Here is a 20867-nt window from a genome sequence, read left to right as displayed (position 1 = left end):
CCCCCCCCCCCCCCCAATCCGCCAGGATCTACTTCCCTTTACCTTCTGAGAACTAGGGTTACAAATACAGTCATGTCCAGCTTTTCATTAGGGGTTCTGGGGATCCAAACTTAGGTCTTCACACATGCGCACCACGTCCTTTTCTCACTGAGCCATCTCCGCAGCCTGGATTTGTCTATATAAAACTTCTAGATGCTAGAAGGTTTATAGTACTTTGTCATTAGAAATCTAGGTTTGAGGATCTTCCTGTTCCTAGATTTCAGCTCCTTTGTAATGTCTGCCTTCTTGAGACCAGACAAGAGGGTATTATTAGAATGCCAGCTTTCAAAACAAAACAAAACAAAAACAAACCAAGGGGATCTGGGAATTGAGCAGATTCAGCTTTCAGTTGAGCTGTTTCCTCAACCAAGTAGCCACAACTTTTTTTTTAATAGAAAATTGATCTGCTAATACTGTAGATAATCCAAATTACATGTCTTTGACCATTATTTCCATGACTTCAACATGACAACTCTTAAATTCCTGTAACAATCCTCATTCTCGGCCTTGTTCATCGTCACTGATTATCTTGACTGGCTTTGACAATCTTTACCCTCACCGTTTCCTTTTCTAGTGCTTGACACCCATCTTGTTTCTTGCTTTGCTCTTCCTTTTCATGTACAGATGTAACAGGAATGGGTATTTAATCACATTTTAGTGCCAGGCAAGGGTTACCATGCTTTAAAATAGGTACTAAACACCTATAGGCACATTATTTTGACTTCATCCAGTGGTTTGGTGTGTAGCAATTCTATTTCACAGGTAGCGCAGTTGAGACGGAGTCGTTGACTGTTAGCTTTTATGAATAAAGAAGGGTAGGTAAGGCCATTTAGGTAGTAAAGGTCTTTGCCTTCTAAAAGTATAATTAAATTAGGATTTCAAGTTGAAATAATAAGGTTCACTTGAGTCCTTTTCTCATGACCAACTGGCCCGGAAAAGGTCAGAGATTATTATTTACAGATGAATAAACTTTCAAGGTGGTTTTGGTTACTGAAAATAACTTGCAAAAATACATATCCAGTATAATTTTACCCCCACTAAACAGCATGATTCTATCACAGTAAATGGTTTTCTCTCTCCAGTTTTACCCCAAGATTTAATCATCTTAGCTGTCCAGAACTCCTTTTGTTACTTGAACTGCTAATTGAAGATTGATGTGTCCAAAGCCTCAGGTGAGATTTTATTTGCTAAAATGGAATCAGAAAGAGCTCTTCTTGATTGAAAACACAGGAAAGTAGATTTTGAAAATGCAGAACATACTACACTCTGCTTATCTAAGGTTTCTTGTTGCCTCTTAGACCTGAATTTTTTAATTATTTATTTTAATCTTAAAAGGCCAGTCAGACAAAGGAAATTAGAAGGAGGAAAAGAAAGGCCAGGCCAAAAGTCACATATAGTGACTCTTCCTCTGATTTGCCTCTAGGTAACTATGCAGCAGTCAAGTCTGGTCTTTGTACTTGGCAAAGTGTGGGTAAAATGTTTTCATTATTTCATTGTGTGCCTTCCCCAAGCAGCTTAAGCAAGTATGACTCTTGGGAGCAGAGTGCTTTGTCTTTACTGTCTGGTAAAGCCTGTTACATAACCTGTGGGGTGCCTGTGGCAACCCTCAGCCAGGTAACTGAAAACACACCTACCTCTCTTCCCTCCAGAAATGGAGGGACAAGATTTGCACAACAAAAGCTGTTATACATAAGAAGTCAGTAGACTTGGGACAACCTGATTTGGGGGTAGAATTTAACATTTGAATACATATCACAGCACCAGATCAACCCACAACAAGAAAATTGCTAACTGTTAAGAACTACAGATGGGCTGGCTCACAGTTGGCAGCTTTCAGCTGTCATTAAAATGACTTGACCCACTATGGTCACCCCACTTGCCCATTCTTGCTTCTCTGAGCTTCAGAACTGGCAGCACCATTATAAATCCGTTGGTATTCGTAGTTTTAAAATAGCACCTCTTGAACATTTGGATTCTTAATACAAAGCTTAATATGTTGCCCAAGGTGAACTCAAACCTTCAACCTTCCTGTCTCAGCCCTATGACTTCCAGATTATAGGGATTTGTCATCATACCCTATAGTTGACTATAGGAAGATAAATATTTTCATAATCACTAAATAAGAGGTGTTTTATCTGCTATTTTCTATCCTAATTGTTTGATTTACAAAGTGCTGGCTAGTAGCTGAGGGTGTACCTCAGTAGAATGCTTGCTTAGCATGCACAGGGCCTGGGTTGGATCTGTAGCACAGCAAAAATCAAAATGAAGTGCTGGAGTCCTTTGCAAAACCCAGCATGTGGAAGACTTGAGAGTCCAGTATTGGTCTGAGATTTTCATTTCTCTTCTGCTCTACATTTATAAGCTTAGGATGCTGTTTATGTTCAGGGGCTGGTAACAGTTACAACATGCTCTAAGACCTGTGAGTTTACTATATGTAGTCTAATTTACTACATTGCTTATAATTCTTGGTTGTGAGCCTAGCCTTTAATGGCCAGGCCATCTCTCCAGCCCAATTTACCACATTTCTAATTTTCTCTCAGACCCCCTGACTATTTTATGATCCCCACACTTTTCAAACAAACAAACAAAAAACCCCCAAAACCCCAAACCTTTTAAAATAAAATGATTACTACTGGATTTTATGAAAATTATGAGTATATGCAACATTAAGGTTATAAGGTGTTACTCTTTGCTGAAAAGGACCATGAGGAGTGAAAGCACACTGAAGAACTACAGATGACTCAGAGCCCGTGAGGCGCTTCTAAGCCTGACAACCTGAGGGTGACCCTGGAGCCCACATGATGGAGTCAGAACCAACTCTCACAAGGTACTCTCTGACTTCCACACAAGTACCATGGCTCTCCACCCCAACACACATATAAATAAATACAGACATTTCTTAAAGTAGGCTGTATTAAAAGTATTGTACAAATATCTTAGTATTAAGATGATCTCTTAAACTTTAGTCCTAAAGAAAAATTAGCTTCAAGTGAGGTAAGAGACATTTTACAAGTTAGAACTGTAAATCTTGTGTACTACAGACTGTTTAGTCAAGGTCTGAGTTCTCTACATGCTCCTCCAAGCTTTCAGGCATTAACAGACCAAACCGGTTGCTTCTGTCATACCAGTGCTTGGCATCTGCAGTGGTTCCCAGGCTGGCAACCTTTTTCTTCTGCCTCCTTTTTTTTGATTTTGATTTAGTTTTTGGTAAGAACAATTCAGCTGGGGCATATGATTTTGTGGCATTGAACAGATGTTCATAAAGTTGCTTTGCCTCAGGACATAGACTCAGGAGGCTTTCTACAGAACTAGATCCTAGCAGTTGCTGGCAGAGTCCGTGGACCAGGCTTCCGTTGTACAACCTGTTCAGTGGGAGAACAACATGATTTGAAAGCATCAGATTGGTGTAGTGGGACAATGAAGGGGAACACTGTAACAATAACAAGTATCTAAACACTTAGCTTGTTGTTCCTTTATAATCATCACCATTACTGGAACTAAGTAGTTAAAGTGGATGATGCTAGCCTGTGGCTGAACAGGCTTCTCTAACACCTCCAAGAAAAGGAATTTAAGAAAATGGACTTGACAAAACAAAAAGGCAGTTTACTATATCAGAAAATTGTACTCAGAAAATTGTACTGGCATCATTTGTTTGGACATTCATTAGAATAAAATTCCCACTACGCAAATGCAAAATGAGATTAACTAGAAACTCCAAATTCAGTATGACTCATGACCAGAACTGATCAACCTGGTAAACTTTGGCTATCATTGTATAGGCTTTATGAATATAAAATCAGCATTTGAGAAGTCTTGATTATGCTAAGATCCCACAATAATCTTACAGAAAACATTAGAAAAAGACACAAGGGATAGGATACTTCTGTTTTGTTGTGAAGGAACTGTGGCATGCCGAGTCTGTTAAGGATGACCAGAATTATCAAAGGAAAGGAAGAAAACAGTCCAAACATCAAAGGCCATTTTATCATTCTTGGTGGAGAGTTTTTGTGTTCTCAGATACGAGGCCCAGAGATACATTAACAAAAGTGAGGCTGGGTTTATAGCTCAGTGGTAGAGTGTTTACCTGACATGCAGAAAGCCCTGGTTCAGTTCCTAGCACCACAAAAGCAAATACCAAAACAAGCAGGCACCCTCTTATTGCTAGATTTCATGGTGCCATGTGTTTTTACTCATTAATACACCAGGCTCTGGGGCTTGTCCTTGAAGAGTATACATGGAATGTCCATGGAGCACATATTCAATCTTAAATCCCATTTTCTAGCCATTGCAGTCTTTCTTTCTTTCTTTCCTTTTAGTACTTCCTGGACAGACAATTACCAAGTTGCAACTCCATGGGACCATGTCTATCCTACCCAACTCAAACTCCTGAGTTAAACTCTGACATATAGGCTTAGCTCCTTTCTTCCTATACTGTCAGAGAAGACAAAATCCACAGGCAAGCTCCAAGAGAATATTTTGTTTTTGTTTATTGCACCCTTGCATGGAGTAGGCATTTGATAACTATATGAGCTAATGGCATTTGATAACTATATGAGCTAATACCAAATGGTAAGAAAACACACATACACACCAGTAACAACATGTACCTAGGGGTAGAGTGGGAGAAAAAGTCCCTATAAAGTAATATATACTAACAATTGATTTTAAAAAGTTTGAAACTGGAAATATTTTCCTTGTTTCCAGCGCTTTAGTTATTCAGAGATGGAGAATAGTAACATTGATTGTTTTTTAAAGCAACTTGTTTTACTCGTTAAACTTTGTTTAAAATCTTTGTATTTACCCATCTGAACCAATGTTTCACATGGTGCTTACCAAGTTAGGTTTGGCTCTGGCAGAGGAGTGGACAGCAGCTGGTTGAGATATAACCCCATCTGGAGACAGGACTGCCACTGACAGAAGACATGCGCTGTGTCTAAATCCACTCTTGGACCCCGCCCGATGGGTGCCTTCACCTGGAGTAATTCTTCATACAACATCTTGGCACCACCTCTCTGTGGATCTTCATTACCTAGATAAAACAACCCAAAGGCAGCATTTCCAAATACTGCATCAGTTTGGCCATTCCCCACACACTAACATCAAAGCCCACAAAGACAATTAGTTTGAAAACTGGTTGCTTTTCTCTTTTGGTTTCATAAATGTCTTATATACACTGAAGGGTCCCTTTTCTTGACTGTATTCAACCAAAAGTTATTGCTTTTCCTTGAAATATCTCTCCCACAGTATGCTACCTGACCTTAAAACAGGTCTGTATGTAAATTCTCTAGGATCTGTGCCTATGATGACACTAAACACCATTCTCTTTACTGTTTTTACTGCTCATTACTTTCACCAAAGCCCCCATAGAGTAACACATGTGTTTAAAGACAGCTCAAAGGTTCACAGCACATTTTGCCTGTTTTTAGTAGGAAAACTAAAATATGAATCATTTGGCAAATGCATTGCTTTATGTAAGGGAAGGGGCAGAAGCAACAATCTGCAGAGATGCAGCTTCTGCAGGTTTGTTTGAGCAGAAGTGCACAAAATAACATTGGGACCAACTCCAAAGTAATAAAAAGGAGGCCCACCTTTCACAAATATCTGGGAGCAAGGCACTGAGCCTGCCTGGGTGCGGAGTTCACATTTCCTAAAAGAAAACAGACAGACATGCCCCTTCTATAGGACTCACGTAAAATCTTAATGGGCTCACGCTATGGGAATTTCTCTATTTCTTAAAACAACATAGCTTCAAACTGTTCTTAAAGCCATGGGCCTGACTCATGTTGTGTTAATTGTCACATACCAACAGTCCCTCTGATAGCTACTATCATAAGCTCGAGTATTAGGGATATTTTGAGTCCATGCTATTTCATTCTTTTTTTTTTTTTTTTTTTTTTTTTTTTTTGGTTTTTTGAGACAGGGTTTCTCTGTGTAGCTCTGGCTGTCCTGGCACTCACTTTGTAGACCAGGCTGGCCTCGAACTCAGAAATCCGCCTGCCTCTGCCTCCTGAGTGCTGGGATTAAAGGCGTGCGCCACCACGCCCGGTGCTATTTCATTCTTAAACGCATAGAATACACCAGTCTAGGACTATCTATAGGACTCTTGCCATGGTGAGAATGTTTTGCCTCTATACACAGTAATACGTGTCCACCTGAGGTTGCCAAGTGCCTGAAATGTGACTACCTCAAAAAGCCCAGACTTCTATTTGATTTTAGCTTTAAATAGCCACATGTAGCTGTGGCTAACAGCTATCATGTTAGAACTGTTATACGGTGACAGCTTTATGGCCTTCACAATCTTTTAAGGAGAAAGTTGTAATAAAGAACTAACATTCCAATGTTTCATTTATTTTACCCAATATTTAAATGCACGCAAAACTTGCCCAGATTATTTCTCTAGTGTTTTTTTTTTCTTTCTATTATTACATATTGAAACTTAATAGCCTTAAAGAAAGATAGAAACCAATGAACAAGAATGCTGTGGTTGGAAATGTTGAGAGGTTTCATGTCTGGGAAAGCGCAAGTAAGTTTACTGTGCTGCCGCTGCTGTGTTGATGATGGGGTAGCAGAATGAAAGACACAGTTGGCAAAGCACTCACGCCTCACACACTGAAGCACACAGGTACCTCAGAGCAGACTGAGTTAGCAGTACTAGCACATCCCAGCTCTCTATCTGAAGCCAAGCTCCTGGCACTAAGGTCAGCAAATGGAACTATTAAGAATATCGATGAAGGGCAGTTTGGCACCTTCACTTACACATTCTGCTGTCATGGGAGTCATTTGTTTTTTGTTTGTGCGAATTCTTAAGGATGTGCAGTTTACACACAACTTGACAAAACACTTAGATTTCTAGAACCTACCAGGGCTGTTGACGATAGCATGGAAGGGTTCCCTCAGCATCCCCAGCAGTAGGGCCTGCAGATGATGGAGCTTTGCCTTGGCTTCTGTGGACTGCAACCAGTAACAAGTCACAGCAATGGGCAACTTCAGAAGAGTAGGGATGGACTCCAGGACAACCTGTTTGACCTTCAGGGCTTCTAAGAGAAGCATCTGCCGCCTAGCCAAGGGGAGCTGAAACATCAAATAGTCTGCAAATTAGGGTAATTTTTAGTATCATGAGACTTAATTCAGCTGTGGAAGTTAATAATGTTTGGCTCTTTGAAGGAATGGATCCTCTATGCCCTCTAAACATCTTGTGTTTCTGCCTCCTCCCTCTGTAGGGCAGTGAGCATATTCAGTACACACACCCTTAGGAAACTTGCTAGAAATTGAGCTTGACCCCTTCTTGTCGATTCAGTATTCTGAGGGGAGCCTGAGAACCTGCATTTTAACTGGAGCCCACATACCTTATAAAGACCTACATGAACCCTGCCTGCCCTTACTGCTAGTGCAGACTAGGTACCACTTTCTCTCAGATGCACTAACTGATCACCTCCACAAAATAAGTTGTTACAAATCCTCTGTTGCATGTGGCTGCTTAAGAGTTAGGAATACATTCAAGGCAGGCAGGAGTGTCTTAATGACTTCCTGTACTGTGCTTGCAGTACACAGTATATTAGAAGGGACTTCAAATGTAAGCTGAGAAGTCAAAAGCCATAAGAGCTTTGAGCTGCTTGCTGAAATTTACTTGAATGAATCTCAAGATGTACCTTACAAGGCCACTCTTTCATAAACATTTAAGAAAAGAGTTGTACTCCTAGTGTTTCTATGCAGTTAAAGAAAAACCCTCTACTGGAGGGTGAGACAGTGGGCTACATTCTTACCGCTTAATGGGTCGTTAGTATAGTGTGACTGACTGATGAAGAGAACCTGAACCAAAACATAATTGACGAAATAGTTACATCACTAATGTCTGAGGCCTTTGAATAGGACATTAACTCTAAACAGAGTTTCTGTAATTTAATATTGTTAGGAAGCAAGCAAAGTTCTTCATAGTATTAGCAACAACCCCTACTAGATGTAGGCCTCACATCTAGTGTAAAAACACACCTAAACTTCAAGTTATAACTTTTATTAACAAAGTGGCCTGGGATTTGGTACTAGATATTCTGCCCTCAGTAACTGGCTTTGGGCAAGTTCCTGAGGGTTTCCTAGTTTGGTCATCTGTAAAATGAGCCTTATGTGTTAGAGTAGCACACAATGTTTTCTCATCAGTCCTCAGTGCCTTCTAAAGAGGGAACTACTCTGCTTGCAGTCCCATCTGCTCTCCCAGGCCCATTTGGGACTGGTGGGAATTAAATGAGCCAGTTTGTAAGTCACATAGCTCAAGTAGTATTACCGCATGTTAAAAGCAGGAATGATCACAAGGTTTCTGTACTTGAACCTGCATTTGTGTCTGGAAATATATTTGCACCTGGCATCACTTAGAATTATGGGCTAATTAGAGCTTAAAAGCATTGAGCTAAGAACTGACTAATGCATGCCAAAGGCAACCCAAATGATAATACTGTGGTGCAAAGTGTATGAAAATTTCCTCTTAACTTTGAATACAACTGAATGCTGAGAATATGTTACCACTCATCAAGGAATACAATCAGCATGCTACATCTCATTGATTGGATTGGACTGCATTGGGGAAAAGTGGCCTGATCCTATTTCACACCCCACTCCTCCTGGGCAGATTGGAGATGTAATGTGAAAGAAAAATGTAATTGTTTTCATGATCTTGGGAGTAGGTAGTACTTTCCTAAACAGATCATAAAAAGGTAACCATAAGTATTAAGGATTTAAATGACTACATTAAAATTGTTTACAATATACTACAATGAAAATTAGAATGGGAGGTCCTGGCCACAGTGTTAATTGACAAATGATCAGTAGGCAAAATACTGAATAAAGACTTCGCACAGAATATCCCAATGGTTAATGAGCATAATAAGCAAGTCATCAGAGAAACGGAAAATTGCCTACCCAAACGACTAAGATGATACTTTGCCCACTAGAACAACCAGAATGTTCGCTGGGCTCCTAAATACCTAGTATTGACAAAGGCACAGGAAGAAGCAAGCATGCTCCTGCACTGCTGGTGGGAGTGTTAGTGGGTCCACTGTCAAGACGTTTTAGCAAGACTTAAGAGCTCAGCCCAATGTTCCTCTCACCTGGCCCAGCAATTCCACAATATGTGCAGCAGAAATATGTGACAAGATGATGTGCACCACCATGATCATGGAAGAGGCTGAAACTGCACAACTGAAAACAATCCACAGAAAGTCATCTGTGGTATATTCATTCCCACAATGCAGTGGGTTTGCACCAGAGAGAAAAGAATGAATTATAAGTCTCACAAACACTGCATAATTTTTTAAACTGAAACTCTGCTTTCTTTGAAATATAAACCATGTCAAAAAATTCACCCCTTTGAAGTATACAACTCAATGGTTTTAATATATAAGCTTTCAAAGCCATCATTAATTCCAGAACATTCTCATCACTCCCTGAAGAACTATTCTTATTAGGAGTTACTTCCTAATGCCACGGATACTTTTGACACCCACTTAGGAGTCTCCTTACCTTTCACTTATGCTGTCACTAGTAGGCTAAAAATGGGCCCACTGGGCATTTTGGGTCACATAGTTCTCAACCGTGGGGTGCCAATCTGCATTCTAAGAATCTTAGTGGCATCCTTGCCTTACCCACTAGATCCCAGTAGCAACTCCACCGTTCCCAACCCATAGGAAGTGACAATCACTATCATGTTTCCTTGGGGTATAAACTGAAGGCAAGTAAGATCTGATCATCTCCACAAGAAAACTGGCTGCCGTCCTTCATCCTCGAGTAAGCTGGCACCAATGACCCTATGAGTCTAGGAGTAAACATTTAGTTGGAACTAAACACCCAGTGGGCATTGCAACTGACTTTATAAATTCATTTGCATTTAATTTGTATGTTTAATTGTATTCTCGCAAGAGTTTCATGTTATTCTTAATATATTTACATATTATCAGAAGCAAAAAGCAACACTGGGCTCTGTAAGAACATTTTTTTCCTTGAAAGGACAACTGATCTTAGTGTTACTCAGACTTAAGCAGCACCAAGGTAGGCTAAGTCATGCTCTTAGGAATAGGTTTAAACATGTCAACATGATGCCCAGTGGCTGGATACACCGCTGAGGGACTTTTCCTGATTGGATTATTGGAGGTGGAAGACACACCTTAAATCTAGGCCATACCTTCTCATGGCAGCCCATATAGAGATAAAGGAAACACTTGCTCTTTGTCAGCTTGCTCTAACTCTCTCTTTGGGCTTTAAGCCCAAAGCCTAAAAAGAGCCTCATTAATAAAACAAACCCTTTAGACAGACGGACATATCAGTACTAATCTTAACTGAGCTCTCATCTAAGATGCTGTTATGTCCACATCAAGTGCCTATGTGCACACTTCTTTTACGGTTCAATCCCCGACACCCCTCCACCCCTTTAAAATTACAGACTCCTAGTTGGGATCAATATAATACAATAACTGCAAAGGAAACAGGTTACTGAAGAACCCTAGAAATAGCATATTTAGTACTAAGTGCTAGGTTTGAGTTAGTACCGACACTAAGAGATTACCCAGTTCACTGGAGGTCTAGCCTTCACACACAACATGAAGGCAAGATGGCAACCAATGTGTTATATTAAGAGAGGACATATGAAGGCAAATTATAACATAAAGAAATTTCTAAGAATTTTGCTAGTCTTACAAACTTACCTCAGCCAATTTGCTCAAGTCGCAATGATCCTTAAGTAGTTGCTTTGCATAAACAGTTGATGTTTTGATATTTGTATCAATTCTTTCCACTTCATTGAAAGCCAGAAGCTGGGAAGGCAATGTATTCTGGGATATATCTTCTACGTGTGATGGGGCATTCAAAAGGAGTCCATAGATGATTTGGCGGATGGGCTGAGATATTCTGTGAGCATTTGGTTGCTGCATGTTTTCTACCTGTGTGTGAAGAAAGGTCCTTCGGAGCACCAAAGCATCACTGATGAAAGGTGGTAGCTGGCCTTTGGCCAGAGCTCCTAGTACCCACTCTGGTAAACCCAGATCCGAAGCGTCCGTACAGACATGACTACCATACTGGAAGAAGTCCTGCAGCTTCACCTGGGACTGCTGGTACTCCTCCATGGAGCAGCAGAGAAGTTCCTTAACATTTTCTCGATTCTTTTTGGGGAGAGACTTCAGAACGTTATCTAGTGCTTCAGTGGGGTCATCAAAACGAGACAACCAGTTCAGAAGTCCTAGGACTCGGTGATATCTCCGCCCCTTAGAACTAAGGGGTAGACGTACTTTACTTATGAATGTGTCCATGATGGGCAGGTTAACATGGTCATTTCCACACAGCACCGCAAAGAGAGGTAGTAGAGCTTTGTTCATGTTGTTGAAGTAATGGCAGAATGCATCGAGGGAAAAGCTTCTGGCGGGAATGTAGTAATCTTGTGTATCCTTAATAGTGTTCAGATTTCTCCACTGGAAGCTATTCAGTGAGCAAAACCCACTTCTCAAGTCAAAAATGCAGAAGTCACTATCTGATGACAGCACAGGACAATTCCAATGATTGGCAAGTGTCACAATGTCCCGATCTGCTTCTGAAAAGCTCTGCACGAAACATACCTCAAGCCTGATCAAAACCTGTATGAACACTTCTCGGATGAGTAAGGGGCACACGTTCCCACCCCCACCAAGCGAAAGAGAACGGGCCGCTTGGATCTTCTCTTTAGCTCGATCCTTCAAAGTTGTCAGCTTTTTATTTGAAATGTCACATCCTCCATCTAATACAACATATGGACAAATATGGCACGCAAACAGTGATTCAAAGAATTTCTGTACAACATCTGCGAATAAATCATAGTCTCCTCCATACCTGAGCTCCAAGTCAGAATTGAAACAAAGCCGGTGGAAGAGAGAATAGCCATCAATGATAAGTTTTGTGTTCCGCAATTTCAAATCAACGAAGAATTCATTACTATAATCTTCCACAAAGCTCATTAGTCCCCGGATACCCATGATGATCGACAGAAATTCCTGTTGAAACAAACAAACAAAAAAATTCAATTGCTGGTCTTTTTGATGGCTATTCTTGGTTGTCAATCTGAGTATATCTAGAATCAATCAAGACCCAAACTGCCGGATATGCCGCTGCGGGACTTTTCTTGATTGGATTATTGGAGGTGGAAGACAGACCTTATATCTAGGCCACACCACCTCATGGCAGCCCATATAGAGATAAAGGAAGAAATCTGTTTTTGTGAGAGTCAAGGCCAAAAGTCCTAAGCTATAAAAATGACAACCCAGCATAGGACACATAATGAGCCAATTTTTTTTTTCCTTATGGATCACTAGACCCTTGTTACAGGTCTTGAGTGTAGGGTATATTGGAGAGTGGTTTGAGCTAAGGAAAAAACGCAGCTTTATGCTTCTAGGATCCCAAGTATACAATTTCAACCTCAACTGGATTCTTACACCCCCTTATTAATGGCTTATCTGGCTAACAACTCATAGGATTAGTATTACTGGTTTTCTCCCTCGCCTCTGGCTTCAAATATCGCTTAGCACGATGCTATTGCCAGCCTTGCCCTTGTTTAAAATCGTGAAAGTTTTGCCAACCTTGGAATTTTTGCATTTTGATTTTTGTGGGGCTACCACATAAAAAGATGCATCCTCCTGAATTTTTTGCCTTTGGTATCAGCTTACATTATTGCACTTGATTTTTTATCTCACCTCAGATCCACCTCGGCCAACATCTCAACACTTTTAATTCTGAATCGTCATGTCTTTCCCGGTTTGTCATGTGGTTTCTGCGAACTCACTTTAAACTATTGACTTGACCTTGAGCGAAGTAGCTCGAGGAATGCAAGCAAAGGGCAGGAAAAGGTAGGATCTAATTCCTCAACCACCGATCTTCCTACCTCAACCTGCTCCTGCCCTCCGGACCCGCCTGCTGCTTCCGCCCGGCCGCCGGCTCACTTCACCAGCAGCAGCAGTTAGGAGCCCGGGGAGAAACAGCAGACCGGCGGGTGCGTGGAAGACCGCGAGCGGAAACAGGAAGTGCTGCGAACAACGTCACTGGGAAGCCTGGCTCCGAGAAGCTGAGGGCTCTTCCTGGAGGAGAAAATGCTTTCGGGCCGGATGGTGGGAACTTGGTGTGAGAGGCTGAGCCATTCCTCTCACACTAGCGGCCGCCTCCTCGTCCTGCTCGCTTCACCCCGCCTCATAGGGTCCGGCGCGCTTCCGCTGGATTGGGCGCCGGAACGTCGACTTCCCAGCAGCCCCCGCGCCGTCTCCGTGGCGACGATGTTAAACAACCACGCCCGCCGAGGCAGCGAGCTCTGGGCGAGCTCTAAGCTGACGGAGGCTTGGCCGGGCGCCGCGGGCTGGGGACCTGTAAAGGTAATGAAAGTGGATCTCGGGCAGCGGGGTCCCACAGCCCCTGGACCCCATTCCCCTTCGGGAGACTAAGCGCCCTGCTCCTCGGTGTACATTCACCCGTTCTGCAAAAAACTTAAGGTTTATTTGTTGAAGAGACAAGGAAGTTTTTCGTTTTACCTCAGGGTTAGAGTTTACCTCTCAGATTTAGTTAGCAGAACCTCAAGTCAAAACAGCTTCCTAGTTTTTTGGGTTTTTTGACATGGACATAAACCACTCAGTTCTTACCATCGGTAAACACTTGGCTTTCTCTTTACCTGCCCCAGCAGGATGGGCACCCCAGGGATGGTTAGCACAAAGTGGGCATCTCTCTGCTTTCTTCTAGTTCCTATTATGTTTTCTTTCCTTTACTTGTCTTTTGGGTCACATTTGGTATGCTGGACCTTTCTTCGCTCTCCAAACGTTTGATAACTGTATGTCAGCTGTTAGCTAGGCCCCAGGGATACAAGCATAACCTGTGTCCCTAGCACCCAAGTTCATGCTCTGCCCTAGGTTCAGATCCAGCCTGCAGTGTGTGTACATTCCATGGATACCCACTGAGATGAGGGTGACAGAGCTGAGTCTGTATGAGGAGCCTGGAGGGGCTGCTCACACACTGCTGGGTTTATTACTCCACTACAAATAGAAGCTTTGGTCCTCCATCTTGAGTTCAGATCTTTACTAAGTGGGGATTTTAATCGCCTCTCCGCATTGAGAATTATTATTAGTGATCTGAAAGGCGACAGAGAGACCATACATTTTTTTTTTTTTGAACAGCCTAGTTTATCTAGAAATCACCACTTCTATGCCAGTCAAAGAAGCAAACAGAAGGTACCTTTTAGGACCTATTCTTTAGATTCTGCAGATTTTAGTAACGTTTCCTTGAGGAGAGGGGCATTGCTCTCACTGGGACTAGATCAAACCACAGATTAGTACATTATTTAAAGAAGACAATATTACAAATAGGTTTTATGTTTTGCAGTTTTTTTTCTGTAGGTTTTGTGGTAAATGTCGAGCCCACAGGTCATCACTATAACACTATTTTTTTCTCGTTGTTTTAGAATTGCTGAATATGAAAACCTAATGCCAAGGTGTACATAGTATTCAGCGTAAAGTCCTATTTTCATGTAGATTTTAAACAAAAGCACAGTTTTCAATAAAACACTCAACACTTTGATGGGATGAATAAGAGTGTGTTTTGTGGAATAACCTTCTCATGGGACAGTTCTGCCATTCATAACATTTCATAGCTCCCTCAGGAACTGTGGTTTCACCTGTACTACACTTGGTCAGCTAGCTTTAAAATGCAGTCTTAGGTCTGAGGGAGGTGCATGTTGTTACTTCTAATCCAGGAGATAGCTCTGTACCCAGTGTGTACAATAGAAATGGAATCAGATCTTGCTTAACATGGGGGGAGGGGCACTGAATTGATATCCTTCCACATAGCTAGTCTAGCAAACAGACACCCCCAAACTGTGATTTAAAGTTGACATGGGCAAAAAGCAAAGGGAAGCAGAATATGCTAATCAGGGTTTAACCCCAATTTACTCTGTGCTGAGTCAAAGCAGACTGAGAAGGGAGGAGAGCGTCACCAGGGAGTTGGCCTATGTGTGCATTAGAGGAAGCCATGGCCCTGGGTTCGCATTGGTTTTTAAGTTGATGGGGAGTATAAATATCTAACAAAATATGAATCATAAAACAAATACACATTTCAGGAGTCAGTAAAAATGTGGCTCTAAACCGTTGTGATAAAGTTGCATGTATCAGGAAGGCTCTTTTTCTATGAGAGAGTGCCTTCTGGAATTTGAAGTGTTTCCTTTCATCCTACAAAACACGTGCACACATGTGCGCATGCACACACACACACACACACACACACACACACACAGAGAGAGAGAGAGAGAGAGCGCGCACGAGCATTAGCTGGTGTGATAACACAAGGTACACTGCAGGTATCATTGCCAAAAGCTTATACTTTTTTTATGGGAATCTTCTAGTTGCTTTTAGACACAATTTGTGGAGTTCCCATATTTCTGGCATCAATCAACACTTCCCGTTTGACTTTTCAAACATCAGCTCGGATGCCCAACTGTTGTTTCTGTGAATGAACAAGCCAGTTTTATCTTGTTTGGAGCAATGCTGAAATTCCAAGAGACTGCTAAGTGTGTGAGCGGAGGACCCACAGTCATTCCCATGTACCCGACCACTTTGATTGCAAGAAGATATGTTCTTCAGCAGAAACTTGGCAGTGGAAGTTTTGGAACTGTCTATCTGGTGTCAGACAAGAAAGCCAAACCTGGAGAGGAGCTGTAAGTAATAAACTGCGCATGTGTGCGTAGCCACAGGCTGCTTTAGAACAGGGAGTCACATCTGATCTGTACTCTGTATCAAACAGGAAACTTACAAACAGAAAAGGGCTTCACAAATTTCTGTATAGATGCCCCACCTCCAGTTTACTTGAAGTCACAGGGCTTTGCTTTTAAAAACTGAACTATACTCCTAGCCCCAAATAAGATTTTAAAATACAAACTGGGTAGTGGTGGCACACGCCTTTTATCCCAGCACTTGGGAGGCAGAGGCAGGCGGATTTCTGAGTTCAAGGCCAGCCTGGTCTACAGAGTGAGTTCTAGGACAGCCAGGGCTACACAGAGAAATCCTGTCTCGGAAAAAAAAATTATAAAAATATGATGCACATTTCAGAGCCAAATAAAGTAAGTATTCAAATGACCAGAGAAGGTGAATAGGGTAGATTATATAAAAATGATTTTTTAATGCATATCACAGTCTCAATGGCAAAATATTTCTACTGACTGTGTTTGAGACTTCCTCAGTGGGAAAAGCTGAATTCTTCTTTGTATTAGTCAGGGTTCTGTAGAGTCACAGAACTTATGGGTAGTCTCTATATAGTAAGGGAATTTGTTGATGACTTACAGTCTGTAGTTCAACTCCCCAACAATGGTCAGCAGCAGCTGTGAAAGGAAGTCCAAGGATCTAGCAGTTGCTCAGGGCCACAAGGCAAGCAGGCCAAGAAGAATCTTCCTTCTGCCAATGTCCTTATGTAGGTCTCCAGCAGAAGGTGTGGCCCAGATTAAAAGTGTGTACCACCAACGCCTGGATCTGGGACTTGCTTTGTCCCAGATGACCTTGAACTCAGAGATCTCCTTGCCTTAGTCTCCTGGGATTCATAGTCTCCATGCCTAAGATTTCTTTGCCAAGATCCAGGTCAGAATCGTGTATCTCCTAGCCTCAAGATTAGGGTCACAGGTGAGCCTTCCAATTCTGGATTGTAGTTCATTCCACATATAGTCAAGTTGACAACCAGGAATAGCCACCACATTCATGATGACTACTTTTAGAAATGCTACAAAATGCAAATGAACAGTAATTCACAAGCCAGATAAATGGGATGTACCGAAGAAAGAGTGCATTTTCTTTGGCTTCTCTGGAAGAGAGCTTCAGAATATGTAGTCAGAAGCTAGAAATTTCAAACAAATTGATCACCTCATATAAAACTAGTTCACAGCCTGGCGTGGTAGCACACGCGTTTAATCCCAGCACTGGGTGCGGGACTGGGGGTGGGCGCAGAGGCAGGTGGATTTCTGAGTTCAAGGCCAGCCTGGTCTACAAAGTGAGTTCCAGGACAGCCAGGGCTATACAGAGAAGCCCTGTCTCGAACCCCACCCCCCCTCCAAAAAAAAAACCCTAGTTCATATTAGTGGTATCCTTGTCACCTTTCAGTTTGGTCAAACCCTATAAACTCTCACAGTAGGGGTAAACACCTGTTTTCTATTTGTTGTAGTTAACAGTTCATTGAAACTGAAGTTCGGCTGGGATGGTGGCTCAGCTGGTGAAGGGCGAGGACCTGAGTTTGATTTCTAGAACGCACATAGACAGAGCTCGGTGTGGTGTTGCATGCGGCCGAGCTCCATGCTCAGGAGCTGGGCACTGATGGGTCCCTAGGGCTTGCTGCCTGGCAGCCAGGCAAAGCTGACAGATGTCTGCTCTAGTGAGAAATCATTCCTCAGAAACAAGGTTGACTCCTGGTCAGTCGGTCTAGTCTCTCTCTCTCTCTCTCTCTCTCTCTCTCTCTCTCTCTCTCTCTCTCTCTTTATCTCTCTCACACACACCCCATGGGAAGAATACAAAACAAAGGATAGGACAGTGCCCTCAAGAAATCCCTTTGCCCCCGGGAGATCAGCTTCTATCCCAGTGTCTGTTTTCTTCAGCAGCATCTGGCTCCTGTAAGTTCTTCCTGTTTCTCTCCTTGGCTATTCAAGTATGGTTGAAAATCGGAATGACAAATGATTTCCCATGTCTTGCTGTGTTGTATGAATGATAAAGCCGGGCAGTGGTGGCGCACACGTTTGATCCCAGCACTTGGGAGGCAGAGGCAGGTGGATTTCTGAGTTCGAGGCCAGCCTGGTCTACAGAGTGACTTCCAGGATAGACAGGGCTATACAGAGAGACCCTGTCTCAAAACAAACAAACAAACAAACAAAAAACAAAAACCAAACCAAAACAACAACAACAAAATGTTACCAATGCTTTATTTTAAAGATCGGCTCTTGGAATTGTCCCGGTATGTGACACTTGGAGAAGTTGTCGTGGTTGAGAACTTGTCGTTTGCAGTCAGTTCCAGCGTGTAGAAGGGCAAAAGCTGGCGGTCGTCTGGGTTTCCTAGAGCATGAATTACACTCTGTATTTGTTAGTCTTCTTAGTGCCAGGACAAAGTGCCTAACAAAGCAGTTTTGGAGAAGAAGGTTTGTTTTGCCCCCGAGTTTGAGCACACGCATCCATCCTAGTAAGGTGTGGTAGTAGAGTGTAGAGCTGCTGGTCACATCGTGTCCACAGTCAGGGGGCAGAACAACCTGGGGATGGTACTCCCATCTCCCCATCCTCTCTTTATTCAGTCCAGGATCACAGCCCATAAAAGGAAACTATCTGAGTTCAGGAGGTCTTCCCTCAGATACACCCCTCTAGAAAGGCCTTCACAGACATGCCCAGTGATACTTCTCCTAGGTAAATTCTAAATCTTGCCAGGATGATAATGAAGATCAAGTCCCACATGCTTGCTCTGCAAAGAACTTTTCCCCTCAGTCCTAAAGGTGGTCTTCTAGCCACACAGAGTGAATGCCAAACTTAGGATAACTACTAGATGTAATTATGTTCTAAAAGAGAATACTCTAGCTCATAATTTTGGTTTATATTATTTTTTAGAATGACCCCCCTCTTAGTCCCACACTGTTAACACTTGTGTTTTTGATTTATGAGATGGATATCTCCTTAGCACCCCTCATTATCCAACTGTCTGTTTTTTAGGTAAGCCTTTGACATCTGCTTCATGCACCAGACCACAGACAGAAGGAAGTGATGTCATAACTAGGCAGAGCAGAATGCTTGCTAAGATTTCTATAATGTTATGATTGCTATTTTCTTAGTGGAGCAGGCCAGATCTCCCTAATGTTAAATATTAAAAGAATTGACTTTAATAGCCCCTGGGATGAAGACTCTTATGATTGGCTCCAGTGATATCCGTAAATACTCATACAATCAACTTGAAAAACTGGACTAGTTTCAGACCCTCCCAACAAAGTCCTGCAGTTCATCACTTTGCCACTTGGGGGCACCACACCATCATTGACATTTTGTGTATACTGGGAACTTTAATTACACTGTAAGTGTAAATACCACTTTCCTTTAAATTTTTTATTGCTCTCCGACTAGCAGTGGGATAAAAATAAAAACTGCAGGCATTACGCTTGATTGGTGTGTGTTTGGAGAGAGCTTGCTTTGGGCACAGATATCTGACATTCCTTTTTTAGTTATTGCAGTAATAAGATTAAACTGTTATGTAGTGAATGAGCAAGCTGTTTCTTCCACTATGACATTATGCATCATGAAATTTAGAAATCTATTTGGGGGGAATATTTTCTTTCATAATTATAAACACTCTGGTCTAATGGTTGTAATTATGTTCTAAAAGAATATTATAGTTCATAATTTCAGTTTATATTTTCATTAAGCTACCAAAGCATTTTAAAAGAAAAGCCCAAGGATCTTTTGATACATAAAACTATGTGCATCTATAGGACACTATGCGATATTTCAGTTTATGTATACATTATATAATATTCAGATCAGGATAAGTAGATCTCTTTCCTCAAATTCCATTTCTTTGTGGGGAAGACATGCCAGCACACTGTCATTAGTGTACAGTCATCTTACCATGAAATGGGACTTAGTTCTCCTACTTTTTATAGTCACTACTCGACTGGCCTGGCCCTCCCCATCTCTGCTAAGCATTGTATGTCCCTCTTAGCTCCCTCACTCTCTTCTCTATGTCTATGAGATAGACTTGAGGATTCCACATTTGCTGAGATCCCATGGTATTTGTCTTCCTGTGTGGGACTTAGACTTAGCCTACTGCCTTCCCATTGCATCCATGATGCTGCAATGACGGACTTTATCCCTTTAAGACTGTGAGGCATTCCCATGGATGCCTGTGTCATATTTTACTCCCTTATCAGTCGGTGGATACACCATTCCTTGCTTCTTAGGAATACTATTGCAATAAACATGGGGATGTAGATGTCTCTCTGCACGGACTTTTTTGGTTTGTGTTTATTGGTGGGATTCCTAGACCATAGGATAGTCCTGTTTTTCATCTTCTGAGGAACTTCCCGTTGTCTTTCATAGTAGCTGTGCTGATTTACGTTCCTGCCTGCAGAGTGTGTTTCTTTTCCCCTGTCTCCACACCGGCACTCGTTTTCTTCTATGTTTTTGATCATCATCATCACACTAAGTATAAAGAGCTAGTATCTTATTGTGGCTTTAAGATTCATTTTCCTAGTGATTAATGATGTTGAGTACCTTAGCATATATCTGTCAGCAACTGGCATGTATTCTTTTGAGAGAAGTCTCTATCTCTCGTTGTTTTAAAGATGAAAAACTTCCAAGTCCTCAAAGACATGTCCTCAAGTCCAGGCTTCAGCTTCAAGGGCCCTTCCCTCCTTGGGGCATGCTTGGCTTGGCTGTACTGGGTGTTTTTCAGAGTCAGAGCAAGCTGATTTTCCACTCAGTCAGGCATACAAAATGGAGGAGAAAGCAGAGCCAGGAGTAGCTACTAGAATGAACTGAAGAATAACAGCAGAGAGAAGTGAAGGTAGAGAGGAAGAGAGGGAGAAAAGCAAGCCGAGTTATCTGACCGAGTGAAGCCAAGCTTGGCCATCAGCCTGATTCTCCAGAAGACGTCTCTGGCTTGTGCGGTGCGCTGGGAGATAGAATCCCCTTCCTGCATGGAAATAAGGGAATCTAGGTCTTTGAAGAACTCAGCGTGTTTGAATTGGGCTTCTGGACTCCAGGCCTCAGCTCCTCTCATATGCCAGGACAGCCCGTGTTAGAGAGTGGGGTGCATCTGGTTAAACAAGAGAACTCAGGGACCTTGAT

General features: G+C 42.1%; 2 protein-coding genes across 7 annotated transcripts in view; one reads left to right on the top strand and one right to left on the bottom strand.

Moving 5' to 3' along the window:
- Window positions 1-2165: 2165 nt before the first annotated feature.
- Aste1 (asteroid structure-specific endonuclease 1) lies at window positions 2166-13241 on the bottom strand. Of its 4 annotated transcripts, XM_085827966.1 has the most exons (6): window positions 12926-13241; window positions 11881-12041; window positions 10728-11788; window positions 6900-7110; window positions 4873-5068; window positions 2168-3401 (listed from the first exon to the last, which is right to left on the bottom strand). In XM_085827966.1, the coding sequence occupies exons 2-6, from the start codon at window positions 11930-11932 to the stop codon at window positions 3086-3088; spliced, it is 1836 nt and encodes a 611-aa protein (XP_085684092.1). In that variant the 5' UTR covers window positions 11933-12041; window positions 12926-13241; the 3' UTR covers window positions 2168-3085. The 4 variants fall into 4 exon arrangements, with proteins under 4 accessions (XP_029337669.1, XP_085684092.1, XP_021027003.1 ...); XM_021171344.3 differs by having other exon boundaries at window positions 2169-3401; window positions 10728-12041; XM_029481808.2 differs by having other exon boundaries at window positions 2170-3401; window positions 10728-12041; window positions 12738-13241.
- Window positions 13242-13315: 74 nt separating this feature from the next.
- Nek11 (NIMA related kinase 11) overlaps window positions 13316-20867 on the top strand; it is a 259470-nt gene continuing 251918 nt past the window's right edge. For 2 of the 3 annotated variants that reach the window (XM_021171349.3, XM_021171347.3), the window contains exons 1-2: window positions 13316-13406; window positions 15419-15730. In XM_021171349.3, coding sequence (XP_021027008.1) covers window positions 15558-15730 — 173 coding nt within the window. In that variant the 5' untranslated portion in view covers window positions 13316-13406; window positions 15419-15557. The remainder of the gene's footprint in view (window positions 13407-15418; window positions 15731-20867) is intronic. The other variant, XM_021171348.3, reaches the window with a different exon arrangement.

Source organism: Mus caroli, unplaced genomic scaffold (genome assembly GCF_978045245.1).
Source record: "Mus caroli unplaced genomic scaffold, Mus_caroli_1 scaffold_11, whole genome shotgun sequence".
In the NCBI taxonomy this organism is placed as follows: domain Eukaryota; kingdom Metazoa; phylum Chordata; class Mammalia; order Rodentia; family Muridae; genus Mus; species Mus caroli.
Note: the sequence above shows the minus strand (reverse complement) of the source record. Positions and strands in the feature narration are given on the sequence as shown.